General features: G+C 41.9%; 1 protein-coding gene across 1 annotated transcript in view; it reads right to left on the bottom strand.

The window, feature by feature from the left end:
- LOC105730722 (calcium-binding and coiled-coil domain-containing protein 2-like) overlaps positions 1-5,368 on the bottom strand; it is a 44,278-nt gene extending 38,910 nt beyond the window's left edge. Inside the window, exon 1 of the mRNA XM_021676047.2 lies at positions 5,294-5,368. Coding sequence (XP_021531722.2) covers positions 5,294-5,368 — 75 coding nt within the window. The remainder of the gene's footprint in view (positions 1-5,293) is intronic.
- Between the last annotated feature and the right edge of the window lie 8,092 nt (positions 5,369-13,460).

The following is a 13,460-nucleotide window of genomic DNA, read 5'->3' on the forward strand; positions in this document are numbered from 1 at the left end:
ATTCTCACAGGGACCCTAAACAATAGACATTTTCTACTCCATTTCACAGATGAACAATTCAGGGCTCAGTGAAGTGAAGTGACTTGCTTAGATCATTCAGCAAGAATGATAGGAGCTGGAATTTGAGCTCAGCAATGTCAGTCAATGCTCATTTTACTCATTCTACTCTAGCCAATGAAATCTTGGTGTATTGCTCATTTTACTTTTGGCAAAGAATGGATTGTGTCTGAGGGTTTACTGCTCACAACCATTCTCTGAGTATTTTTGGTTATTCCCTTTTTATATGTCAGGACACTGAGTCTGAATAAGATTGGATGGTATATCTGAAGCCACAATGCTGGCAGTGGGAGATGTAGGATTAGTTGATCTGTTTGACTAACTCCCGTTCTTTCCACTCTACTATGCTATGATAGTGGATAAAACTAGACCCCGAGAAGTAGAGTCTAATTCTCCTCCTCTATGAATCTGGCTGTGGTTTAGTGACTGGCTTGACTAATAGTATATGGTGGAAGTAGTGATATCCAGAGATTCCTGAAGCTGGGCTGTGAGAAGGCTTGTGTCTTCTGCATGGGAACCTTGGAACACTGCCTCTGGAACTCTGAGTTACCATGAAAGAACCCAGACAACCATGAGACCACCATGTTGGAAAGGATGCGTGTGGTCATTCCGGTCAACAGTCCCAACTGATCCCAGCTTCCTAGCTGCCCTGAAAATTCAGCCAATATGTGAGCAGAGCTGTCTTGGAGCTTCCTGCAAGCCCAAATGCTAATGCATAGGGTGTCTGACCTCTGTCAATGCTGCTGGAATAGAAACGTCACTCAGCTGAGCTTTGCCTGAATTCCTGAACCAAAAAGTCATTAGCAGTAATAAAATAAGTGTTGTTCCAAGCCATTGAATTTTTAAGGACATATTGAGGTACACTTAATATGATAACTGCACACACTTAAAGTGTATGATTTGACGCGATTTGGCATATGTATATACCTATGAAACCATCACTATGATCAGGAGGGCAAGCATATTTATCAGCCCCAAATCTCCTCACACTTTGAAATTCCACCTCCTGCCCATCTTCTCCCACCAAGGCAATCAGTAATCTACTTTCTGTCACTAGAGATTAGTTTGCATTTTCTAAAGTTTTATGTAAATGGACACAAAGAACAAATGCACTCTTTTTGTGTCTGGCTTTTTTTGCCTTAGCATATTTATTTGAGATTCATTCATGTTGTAAGGTGTATCAGTAGTTTATTGCTTTTATTATTGAGTTGTTTTTCACTGTGCAGGTATATCACAGTTTGTTTATCCATTTGCCTGTTGATGGACATTTAGGTTGTTTCCAGTTTTTGGCTACTGTAAATAAAGGTGCTATGATCACTTCTGTTCCAGTTTTTGTATGGAGGTGTGTTTTCCTGTCTCTTGGGTAAATACCTAGAGTGGAATAGCTGGATCACATGATAGGTATATGTTTAATCTTTTAAAGAAACTATTAAACTATTTTATTTTATTTTTATTTGAATTTTTTTGGGGGCACAGGTGATGTCTGGTTACATGAATAATTTCTTTAGGTGTGATTTTTGAGATTTTGGTGCAACCATCACCTGAACAGTGTACGCTGGACCCAATGTGTAGTCTTTTACTCCTCACCCCCCTCACTATTCCCCCCAAGTCCCCAGAGTCCATTATATCATTCTTATCCCTTTGTGTCCTCACAGCTTAGCTTCCATTTATAAGTGAGAACATACAATATTTGCTTTTCCATTCCTGAGTTATTTCACTTAGAATAATGGTCTCCAACTCCATCCAGGTTGCTGCAAATGCCATTATTTTGTTCCTTTTTATGGGTGAGTAGTATTCCATGGTACATATATACCACATTTTTTTAATACACGCATTGGTTGATGGCTGGTTTCGTATTTTTGCAATTGTGAATTGTGCTGCTATAAACATGCATATGCAAGTGTCTTTTTCATATAATGACTTCGTTTCCTCTGGGCAGATACCCAGTAGTAAGATTGTTGGATCAAATGGTAGTTCTAGTTTTAGTTCTTTAAGGAATCTCCCTGCTGTTTTCCATAGTGGTTGTACTAGTTTATATTCCCACCAGCAGTGTAGAAGTGTTCCCTTTTCACCACATCCATGCCAGGCATATTATTTTTTGATTTTTAAATTATGGCCATTCTTGCAGGAGGAAGGTGGTATCGCATTTCCCTGATAATTAGTGCTGTTCAGTGTTTTTTTTTCTTTCATATGTTTGTTGGCCATTTGTGTATCTTCTTTTGAGAGTTGTCTTTTCATGTTCTTAGCCCACTTTTTGAAGGGATTATTTGTTTTTTTCTTGCTGATTTGTTTGAGTTTCATGTACATTCTGGATATTAGTCCTTATCAGATGCATAGTTTGTGAAGATTTTCTCCCACTCTGTGTTGTCTGTTTGCTGATTATTTCTTTTGCTGTGCAGAAGCTTTGTAGTTTAATTAAGTCTCATCAATTAATACTTCTTTTTCGTGCATTTAGTTTTGGGTTTTTGGTCCTAAACTCTTTGCCTAGGCCATATGTTCTCACTTATAAGTGGAAGCTAATTAAAAGAGTATTTCCAATGTTATCCTCTAAAGTTTTTATGGCTTTGGGTCTTGGATCCATCTTGAGTTGATTTTTGTATGAGGTAAGAGATGAGGATCCAGTTTCATTCTCCTACATGTGGCTTGCCAATTATGCCAGCACCATTTGTTGAGCAGGGTGTCCTTTCCCTACTTCATGTTTTTGTTTGCTTTGTCAAAGATCAGTTGCCTGTAAGTATATGACTTTATTTCTGGGCTCTCTATTTTATTCCACTGGTCTGTGCACCTATTTTTGTGCCAATTCCATGCTGTTTTGGTGACTACAGCGTTGAAGTATAATTTGAAGTCAGGTAACGTGATGTCTCCAGATTTGTTCTTTTTGCTTCGTATTGCTTTGGCTATGTGGGCTCTTTTTTTGTTTCTATATATTTTTATAATTGTTTTCTCTAGCCTGGTGAAGAATGATGATGGTATTTTAATTGGGAATTGCATTGATGTATAGATGGCTTTTGGCAGTGTGGTCAATTTCACAATATTGATTCTATCCATCCATGAGCATGGCATGTTTCCATTTGTTTATGTCGTCTATGATTCTTTTAGCAGTGTTTTGTAGTTTTCCTTGTAGAGATCCTTCACCTGTTTGATTAGGTGTATTCCTAAGTATTTTACTTTTATTTTTTGTGCTATTGTAAAGGGGGTTGAGTTTTTTATTTGATTGTCAGCTTGGGTGCTGTTGGTGTATAGCAGTGCTACTGATCTATGTACATTGATTTTGTATCCTGAGACTTTACTGAATTCTTTTATCAGATCTAGGAGATTTTTGGATGAATCTTTAGGGTTTTCTAGGTACATGGTCATATCAGCAAACAGTGACAGTTTGACTTCCTCTTTACTGATTTGCATGCTCTTTATTTCTTTCTGTTGTCTGATTGCTCTGGCTAGGAATTCCAGTACTATGTTGAATAGAAATGGCAAAAGTGGGTATATTTCTCTTGTTCCAGTTCTCAGTGGAAGTGCTTTCAACTTTTCTCTGTTCAGTATATAATTTTCTTTTCTTTTCTTTCTTTTTTTTTTTTTAAGATGGAGTCTTGCTCTGTCACCCAGGACGGAGTGCAGTGGCGTAATTTCGGCTCACTGCAACCTCCACCTCCCATGTTCAAGCAATTCTCCTGTCTCAGCCTCCCTGGTAGCTGGGACTAGAGGCTCACACCACCATGACTGGCTAATTTTTGTATTTTAGTAGAGACAGGGTTTCACCCTATTGGTCAGGCTGGTCTCAAACTTCTGACCTCAGGTGATCTGTCTGCCTTGGCCTCCCAAAGTAGTGAGATTACAGGAGTGAGCCACTGTACCCAGCCTACTGTATCATTTTCTAATAACAGCTTATAGATTAGAAACGACTTTGTTTTAAACCTTCCTATCCACATAAGACACAATGGTGTTGAGGTAAGAGGGGTACTTTCTCTAAATGAAAATATAATACAATACTTATATAATTCTGAATGGCCCAGAGATGTGGGAATAATGTATTTGTAAGAATTATGTTAAACAATCTTTATTTGAAAAACACTACCTTACAATTCTAATTCTATCTGTCAAACTTCAACGAAGGCAACTTCAGCATCAACTAATGAATAGTAGCTAAATTAATGTTCTGTGAGTCTCTGGGCATTCAGGACCCAGCTACAAGGAAAAGAGAATCAAACCAGTAGGTGCTCTGGACCCAAGTCCTCCCATCGTGACCTGCTTCCCTCCTAGGGGCACTGGGGGCCCATGGTACCCCTGGTACTTCTGAGCCCCTGTGGGCAGAGCCCCAGGAGTGCAAAAGCTTCTTGGGAAAGGCAGGACCTCAACCCCACAGTCAGCAAGCTTCTGCCTGTTTTCTTTCCAGAGTGTTACTGGTGGAAGGTATCCAAGTTACTGGTGGTAAATGTGTATGGGTCTGCAGCAACCTCAATTCTTGCCTCCTCAGAAGAAAGAATTTGACTGAGGAGCACAAGGCAGAAAAAGAGATTGAGGCAAGTTTCAGAGCAGGAGTGAGAATTTATTTAAAAAGGCTTTAGAATAGGAAAGAAAGAAAAGTACACTTAGAAGAGACCCAAGTGGGTGACTTGAACAAGGTAAACATTTAACAGTGATCCAGGGACTTTATAGACTGGCCCTTTTCCCATGATGCTTCCCTTAGGGTGGGCTGCCCACTTGCACAGTGCCCTCTTACCCTTGGGAAGTGAGCATGTGCAGTGTGTTTACGAAGTCATACACATGTCCATCTGAGGCTTTCTTCCCTTTTCCGGTGAAAGAGGGTTTTCCAGAAGGTCATACTCTGCCATTTTATCTCCTAATGTGCATGCCCAGGAAGCTGCTTCTCCCTGGTGCCTGCGTTCAATTAATATTTTAGTGCAACAGGTGTGGATCATTGGGAAATGGCCTCTCCGTGGTGCCAATTTATCACTTTTAGAGAGGCAATGTCATAATTGCTGAACCATAACCCAACATTCCCAGTGGGTGGGAGAGCCCTCTCCTGCCCAACTCGTACCTGGCTAGCTACCTGTAACAAGAGCACCTGGAGTGCTCTTTCAGTAGACATGGCAGCCATCCAGCCTTTCTGGCCATTTTCTCATGGAAGAGGATCTCCCTCTGAAAATTGAAAGTGTCTTTCTTCAATTTTGGGGCCAGGTCTTGGACCATCTTTTTGGAGTGGTCACGGGTGTAATGCACAGTTAAAGTATTTGTGCACCTTGTGAAGTCTCTGGTCAAGGTCCTGGTAGTAGATGTCCTCTCCGTGGACTCCTGATGAGGTCCCATCATGCATTCTAGGTGCAGTTCAGGCAGGGCAGGAAGGCTCAGCTGCAGCTTTGTAAACTCCTTCCCCAGCAGTGCCCTAGCACCCTGCAGCGAGGCTGCTCGCTGATCAGATTTTGAACTTGTGCTGTGCGTTCTATACTCCTTTGGAATTCTTCCCACAATTGCATATCTGCTGCTTCAGCCTCCCCCTCAGGACATTTGAAGGATGCACCTAAGTCACCATCATCATTCACACTCTTCAGAGGGACTTGTGGCCAGGACGCCGGGGAACCACCGTATCCTGCTCTCCTGTTTCCCTCTACTGCTAAGACCTCATCCTCCATGTGGTCTCTACTTCCCTGGAGCAGATGCAGGATGCTCAGTGGGGTGTGGGCCGGGGAAGTCAGTCACCTCACGCCAACATTCGTGGCCTATTTGATTCCTGCTTTGACCTGCTCCGGCCTTTCCGTCTTTTCTTTCTTTGTCTGCAAGTGTGGCTTTAGTCTCACAATTTCTTAGTTGGGCAGCTCTGCAGGTGGCTGCCAGTCAGTGTGGTCATCAGAGCATTCATGCTTCGCCCCTGAATATCTTCTCCGCCCTGCAGTGAAGGGTGTAGGATGTGCCTTGCATCAGGCACTCGAGGAAGTTCAGGAGGCCTGTCTTTCCCTGCTCTGTTCATCTCACCTAGGTCGTCACAGGAAGAACTGTTCATTTCCTTTAGAACCCTTAAACAGAGGGCTTGAGGTGAGCAAGGATGGTCTCTAGACTGGGTGACGTGAGGCCAGCTCTGGCCTGGGGTGTGCTGGCTGCATTTTGGCTCTGATCGTTCCATGGACCTCACCCTGGACTGAATCCCTTTGTGCTGGCTCCTCCCTTCTTCTCACTGCATGTCATCTCCTGACCATAAAGGCCACCACAGCAGTGCACACCCAGGGTATCCATAGAGTCGCTGGCACTAGTCCCACGATTCTGTACATCGCTAGCACTGCCACCCACAGGGGGGCCAGCAGCAGCTGAACAGGCATTATGTGGTGGTGGGTAGCAGGTCCTCCGTGGCTCCTGAGGGGTCCACAGCTCTGCCTCTACTTGCCAGTGGCCTGTGGGCCACAACTGAGCACTTGGAACTTTGTGGAGTGTCCTGACTCTAATACAAACAAGGTCCCACCAACCAGCATAGACCATCTCTTGGGCCAGGAGGAGAGGAAGCATCTTGTGTTCTAGAAAACTGTGTGTCTGATTTTGCTGTGCAAATAGAAAGTGACATTACTTATGCAGGGCCTTGGAGAAGTGGACAAAGCTCCAGGCAGCCACTTCCTTAGGCCACTCCAGGCCTCCTCTCCTCGGCCCTACAGCACAGCTAGAGGGCCAAGGCAAGGCCATGCCACAGCCCCGTGTCGACATGATCCTTTCAGGGAGGCATGGTGGCCCATCCCTTGTGGGGGTCATTACCTCAATTGCAAGTTTCATTCTGTGGCAGGGAAGCCTGCTCCTGCCTACAAAGAATTTGTTCATCCCCAGCTAAATTGAGCTCCTCGAGGAAGGGACAGTGTTTTCATCACCTCCAACGCCCACTATACACTAGGGGCTCAGTCATTGTTTTCTTTTTGTCTCTGACTTGGGACGTGTCACGTCCCCCTCTTGACCTCCATATTCAGGTCTGTGAATAGGAGTAAGTGGGTAAAAGCCCCTCTAGCATTAAAACCCCTCCAATACAGAGAGAACTCTGAAACCAGAACCAGAAGCTGAAGATTGATGTTATTTTATGTTAAAGGGTAGAAGCGGATGAGTAGGAAAACTCCTGCTACAACTATTGTGCCGTAGCGAATGGAGCATTTTCCCAGGCATGATGGATGGGACCTACAGGTCTGGCTATGAGGGTGGTATCTTGCCCCTGGAATGCCTTTGCAGACTCATACCCTAGCTTGCAAATCAGACTCAAGAATAATCTTTAGTGTTGATGGTTGTGTGTGTGTGTGTGTGTGTGTGTGTGTGTGGTTTTTTGTTTGTGAGACTTTGTTATTGACACAGTGTGGCAGGCCAGGTCTCACTAATACAGGCCTCCATAACAACTGTTTCAGTACTGACTGAATGGTTAAGTAAAACATCAAAAGCCAGTGCCCTTGTACAAAGGCAGGAATGTAACAAAAGCCCACCAAGAATTTTGCCCAGGCCTTTCCTCAGCCCTAAAGCAAGACAAAATCATGAAGGAATTCTTAACTGGATCCATTTAGGATTAAACAAGTTTTATTGTGGGTCTGAAGAAACTCCTCAGGCTCCACAAACAAGTTTATTGGGGTGTGAACAAACTCTCCAAACCTTCGTGATTTAGCAGGAGACAAGATAAGGGTAATCACCCCAGGCCTGGATCCATTTAGATTAAGTAAATTTACTGAGACTCCAGAGGAAGATCATCAAGACTCAGACCCTCAGACCTTAGTTATAGATGTAAAGAAGTTAACCACTTATATCTTTGGATGAATGCACACTTACACGTGGACATATAACTTGGAAGGTATGTAAGTTTTATGTTTTGGAAGGTATGTAAGTTTCCATACCTGAAACTTTGTGATTTTGCGTTAGTCTGGTGATAATTTCTAGGCCTTCTCCCTGTAACCAGTTACAGACATAAAAACTCTTCCTCCCCAGTTCATCTGCATCTCGTTATTGGGCCACAAGAAATAGCAGCCCAACCCTCAGCTTGGTCGGAATAACAGCAGCTTCTGGAAGTGTTTTTCATGAGACCATGGGGACTCTGGCTACTTCTTTGGCCAAATTGAAGGGCAGCAAGCTCCATCTGCTACGCAGTGGCTGTCTGGGCCACCGCCGGTCTGCAGTGTCCTTTTCCTCTGTAGAGGTTTCTTCAGACATTATTGTGTGCCTGGCCATGCTGTTTGTTGCAGCAGGTGTAAAACTGATGAGGACGAGAGCCTGAAGCTGCTGGGATGAGCACCTGCTGGGGAATCGCGCGCCTGCATTCATCCCTGCTCTTTCCAAGACAGATGTGAAGATGGCCGGGGTCCTGCTCCCTCAGACCTGCAGTCCGTGTGGGCAGCAGGCCCGGAGTGGTGCCAGCCGCCATGACAGTGAGGGCCAGTGCAAGTGGATGGTCACATTAGAAAGGCAGCCTCCTAGCCTCCGGAGATGAGCAGACTGACTTGGCCTCCATCTGCCCTTGGAGCCGCCATCTTGAGACTGCTTCTGCAGCAGCACTCCCAGTTCTTCCTCAGGATGTGCTGGACTTGCATGGGGGTGATGGTGGCTTCTTACGCCCTGCAGGGGACTGGGCACAAGTTGGAGAAGGGCAGCTGATGGGTCTGCCCTGGTCCAGCTCTGGGCCTAATGGTATCTTCTGAAGTGCAGAAGTTTTAATACTGATGGAGTTAATATGCTCTTTTTTTTTTTTTTAATGCATCATGTATTTGGTGTCATACCCAATACATTTTTTTCTAACTCAAGGTCACACAGATTTTTTTTCTATGTTTTTCTCATAGAAGCTTTCAGATTTTACATTTAAGCCTGTGAACTATTTGAGATAGTTTTTGAAGATGATAAATGGCATGGATAGAAGCTCTTGGGGGTTTTTGGTATAGAGATATCTAATTATTCAAGCATAATTTGTTCTCTGCTGAATTACCTGGACAAATTGCTGAGAACCATTAGTCAATATATGTGTGAGTCTCTGGACTCTCTGTTCTGTTCCATTGATGTCTTTAATTGATTTTTACATCAATACCACAATATCCCAATTATTGTAGCTTTATGATAAGTTTTAAAATAAGATAGTGTGAGTACACTATATTTGCTCCTCTCTGTCAAAGTTGTTTTGGTTATTCTAGGTCCTTTACATTTCCATATGAATTTTAGAGTAGGTCGTGAGCTACAAAAATGTGAGCTGAGATTTTGATTGTATTGTATTTAATCTATAGATCAGTTTGGGGATCATTGACAATAATAGTCTTGTCAGTAATCTTAAAAGCCAAAAATCAATAAAAGCTCCTATACTCTCCATAGAAAACATTTCCAGAAGCTGTTGTGTCAATAATAAAGTCTCAAAAAAAGCTAGACTTCTGACAAATGAAAACTCTGCATTTATTTGTGTCTTCTTAATTTCTCTCAGCAATGTTTTATAGGTCTGTGTACAGGTCTTTTATGTATCTTGTCAGATTTGGATTTATCCTAATGCATTTTACATTTTCTGATATCAATGTAAGTGGTATTTATTGTTAATTTTAATTTTTAATTGCTGATTGCTGGTTACAACCCTTGGTACAATGTTGAAAAGAGAGATTGAGAACAGTCTTTTGCCATTAAGAAAGATGTTAGTTTAAAACTTTTCATAGATGTCTTTTTACAAGTTTGAGGAAGTTCCCCTCTATTTCTAGTTCAGTGAACGTTTTAATGAAGAATAGATATTGGATTTTGCTAAACGATTTTTCTGCATCTGTTGAGATGATCATGTGATTTTTCTTTTTAAGTTTGTTAATATGGTGAATTATACCGATTACTTTTTGTAGAATGAACTAACCTTGAGTTCCTGGATAAACTTCATTTGGTTATGATTTGCTATCCTTTTTAAATAGTGTTGGCTGGGATTTTCTAAATTATTGTTTTAAAGTTTTGCATCTGTATTCCCAAGGAACTCTGTCCAGGCAATAACCTGGGACAGCCCTCAGAATCAACTCCTCTGTTTCTCATCTCTCAGTGATTACTGGATTTTGTTGCCTGATATTCAGGGTCTTGAGAACTGTGTGCCATATATTTTTTTTCATTTTTAAAGTTAATTCAGGCAGGCAAGTACATGCAGTCTTTGTTTCTCTATCTTGACAAGAATTACAAGTAGAAAACGGCACTCTTTTTTTGAGACAGAGTCTCACTCTGTTGCTTAGGCTGGAGTGCAGTGGAACAATCACAGCTCACTGCAACCTCTGCTTCCTGGGTTCAAGTGACTCTTGTGCCTCAGCCCCTGAGTAGCTGAGATTACAGGTGTGGGCCATCATGCCTGGCTAATTTTTTTTACATTTTTAGTAGAGATGGGGCTTCAGCATGTTGGCCAGGCTGGTCTCAAACTCCTGGACTCAAGTGATCTATCCACCTCAGCCTCCCAAAGTGCTGGGATTACAGGAGTGAGCCACCATGCTTGGCCAGAAAACAGCAATCTTAAAAGCCAAAAATAGATAAATTGAGCTCCGTCAAAATGAGAATCTGTGTTCAACAGATGATGCCATTAAGAATATTGTTAGATTAGCCAGAGATTATAAAATTCTTTGTAATAGATCTATATTTCAAAGGATTACATCTAAAATATATAAAGAGGCTGGGTACAGTGGCTTATGCCTGTACTTTGGGAGGCAGGTGGATTGCTTGAGTTTAGGAGTTTGAGACCAGCCTGGGCAACATAGCACGATCCCATCTCTACCAACAATAAAAAAATTATCCTGGTGTGGTGGCACGGTCCTGTGATCCCAGGTACTCAGGAGGCTGAGGTGGGAGGGTAGCTTGAGCCCAGGAAGTCAAGGCGGTGAGCTGTGACAGCACTACTGCACAGCCTGGGTGACAGAGCAAGACCCTGTCTCAAAAACAAACAAAAATAAAATATATACAGAACTTTTGTACTTAAGAATAAAAAGTTAAATACTCCAAGTTTAACAAATGGGCAAAAGGCTTGAACAAACCCTTCACAAAAAATTTATATAAATGACCAATAAGTGAGTGAAAATGTGCTCAACATACTTAGTCACCAGGAAAACTGTAGTGAAACACCACTTCACATCTAGAGCGGCTAACAGAACAAAACAAAGCAAAGCAAAAACAAAACATAAACAAACAAACAAACAAAACCTGATAACAGCAACTTTCAGTGAAAGTGTAGAGAAATTAGAATTCTTATACATTGCTGATCAGAGCATTAAAATGTACATTTATGTAGGAAAGCTGGCATTTACTTACACAATTAAACATTTACCCTATTACACAACAATTCTAGATTTTTATGTGAGACATGAAAATATAGATTCACAAATGTCCATAGTAGCTTTACTTATAATGGCTAGAAACTGTGAACAACTCAAGTGTCCTTCTTTAGTAGAATAGATAAACCATGTGTATATCTATACAATGGGATACTACAGTTATTAAAATGAAAGAAACCACTGGTACATGCAACCATATGAATGACTCACAAAGATGATATGCTTAGCAAAATAATATAAGCACAAAATATTCTCTATGAATCTATATCAAGTTAATGAATGGGCTAAACAAACTTGTACTGATAGACAGCAGAATAGTGATTTCTTCTGGAAATGGGGATTGAATAGAAAAGGGCACAGGATAATTTTCTGTAATTATGGAAAATTATTTACAAATTTTCTATGTCCTCCTTAGGCAGCAGACTATTGTATTAGTCCATCTTATACTGCTAATAAAGACATACCAGAAACTGAGTAATTTATAGAGGGAAGAGGTGTAATTGACTCACAGTTTAGCATGGCTGGGGTGGATTCAGGAAACTTACAATCATGGCAGAAGGGGAAGCAAACATGTCCTTCTTCACATAGTGGCAGCAAGGAGAGGTGGAGAGCAAAAGGGGGAAAAATCCCTTTATAACACCATTAGATTTTGGGAGAACTCACTATCATGAGAACAGCATGAGGGTAACCACCTCCATGTTAAATTACTTCAACCCGGTCCCTCCCACAACACATAGGGATTATGGGAACTAGAATTCAAGATGATATTTGGGTGGGGACACAGTCAAACCATATTATTATAATGGTGTATATATTTGTAAATATCAGGGTAATTGACCCTTATTTCCATGAAGAGGTAGGCTTGTGCTACACAAGGGTGGCAGGAAAGAGTACACCCAGAACCCAGAGGAGTCACAGAACCTTTCACACTTAGCGAAAGTGGTGAATGGGCAGTTACACCAAACTCAGCCCAACAAGAACAAGTCAACTCATGGCTCATATGCTTCAGGCCAGAAGGTCTGGCTTATCTATCAGGCATGCAACCTAGACCAGGTGAAAGGCTGCAGAGGGAAATCTAATATGCATAGTGGAGGAAGGTGACAATGAATATCAGCTCTATCCTTGAGATAAGCTGCAGCACTGGAATCAACAGTTTTAGTCTTACTATATTTAAAGCCTACTTGCATCATGTCTTCAGATATTGCGTTTGCCAGTCGTATCTTGATGGCTACTCTGACTGTTTTAAGCTTCCTCCTTCCTCTCATAAAAGAAGCAAGGTCCTCTTGTTCCATAAAAATGGAAAACAATATTGTAATCTTGGAGGATATGCATGGATTTGTGGTGTAAGGGATAGAGTGTGTCAGGCTGGTTGTCTGCACCATTTAGATGTTCTTGGCATCCTCTATCTCTAGTTTCAGCCACTGAGGTGGTGATCACTTCTACATACAGATCATCTTCATACAGATGTAGCCTGAAGTTGTCTGCCTTGCCCACAAGCTCTCTCTTTCATTCTCTGCTAGGATGTCTCTGACATTTTTCTTTCATCTACTTTGACATCATTTCCAACTGAAGTTTTGTTTTCAGAAATGTTGCTAATGTATGTGTTTATGTGTAGTTGTGTATCAAATACCCTTCGGTATATGATTATTTGCAAACAATTCAAATCATTCAGAAAAGTTCTAAGAGGTAAATAACGTCTAAACCCATGGCTCAGAGATAGATGGGGTTTACATTTTCTTGAACATTCTTTCAGATATCATCTTTCTTTCTCCATCTGGATGTGTGTGTGTGTGTGTGTGTATGTGTGTATGGAATTTTATGTAAATGAGGTCATATTGCACGCTGCTTTCCCAACTGATTGTTTTAAACATGAAACATTCTTTTCAAGTCAATAAATTTGTCCACTTTGGGAGGCTGAGGCGGGTGGATCACAAGGTCAAGAGATCGAGACCATCCTGGTCAACATGGTGAAACCCCGTCTCTACTAAAAATACAAAAAAAAATTAGCTGGGCATGGTGGCGCGTGCCTGTAATCCCAGCTACTCGGGAGGCTGAGGCAGGAGAATTGCCTGAACCCAGGAGGCGGAGGTTGCGGTGAGCCGAGATCACTCCATTGCACTCCAGCCTGGGTAACAAGAGTGAAACTCTGTC

This window comes from Aotus nancymaae, unplaced genomic scaffold (genome assembly GCF_030222135.1).
Source record: "Aotus nancymaae isolate 86718 unplaced genomic scaffold, 86718_ANA_hifiasm-v0.15.2.pri h1tg000041l, whole genome shotgun sequence".
NCBI lineage: Eukaryota > Metazoa > Chordata > Mammalia > Primates > Aotidae > Aotus > Aotus nancymaae.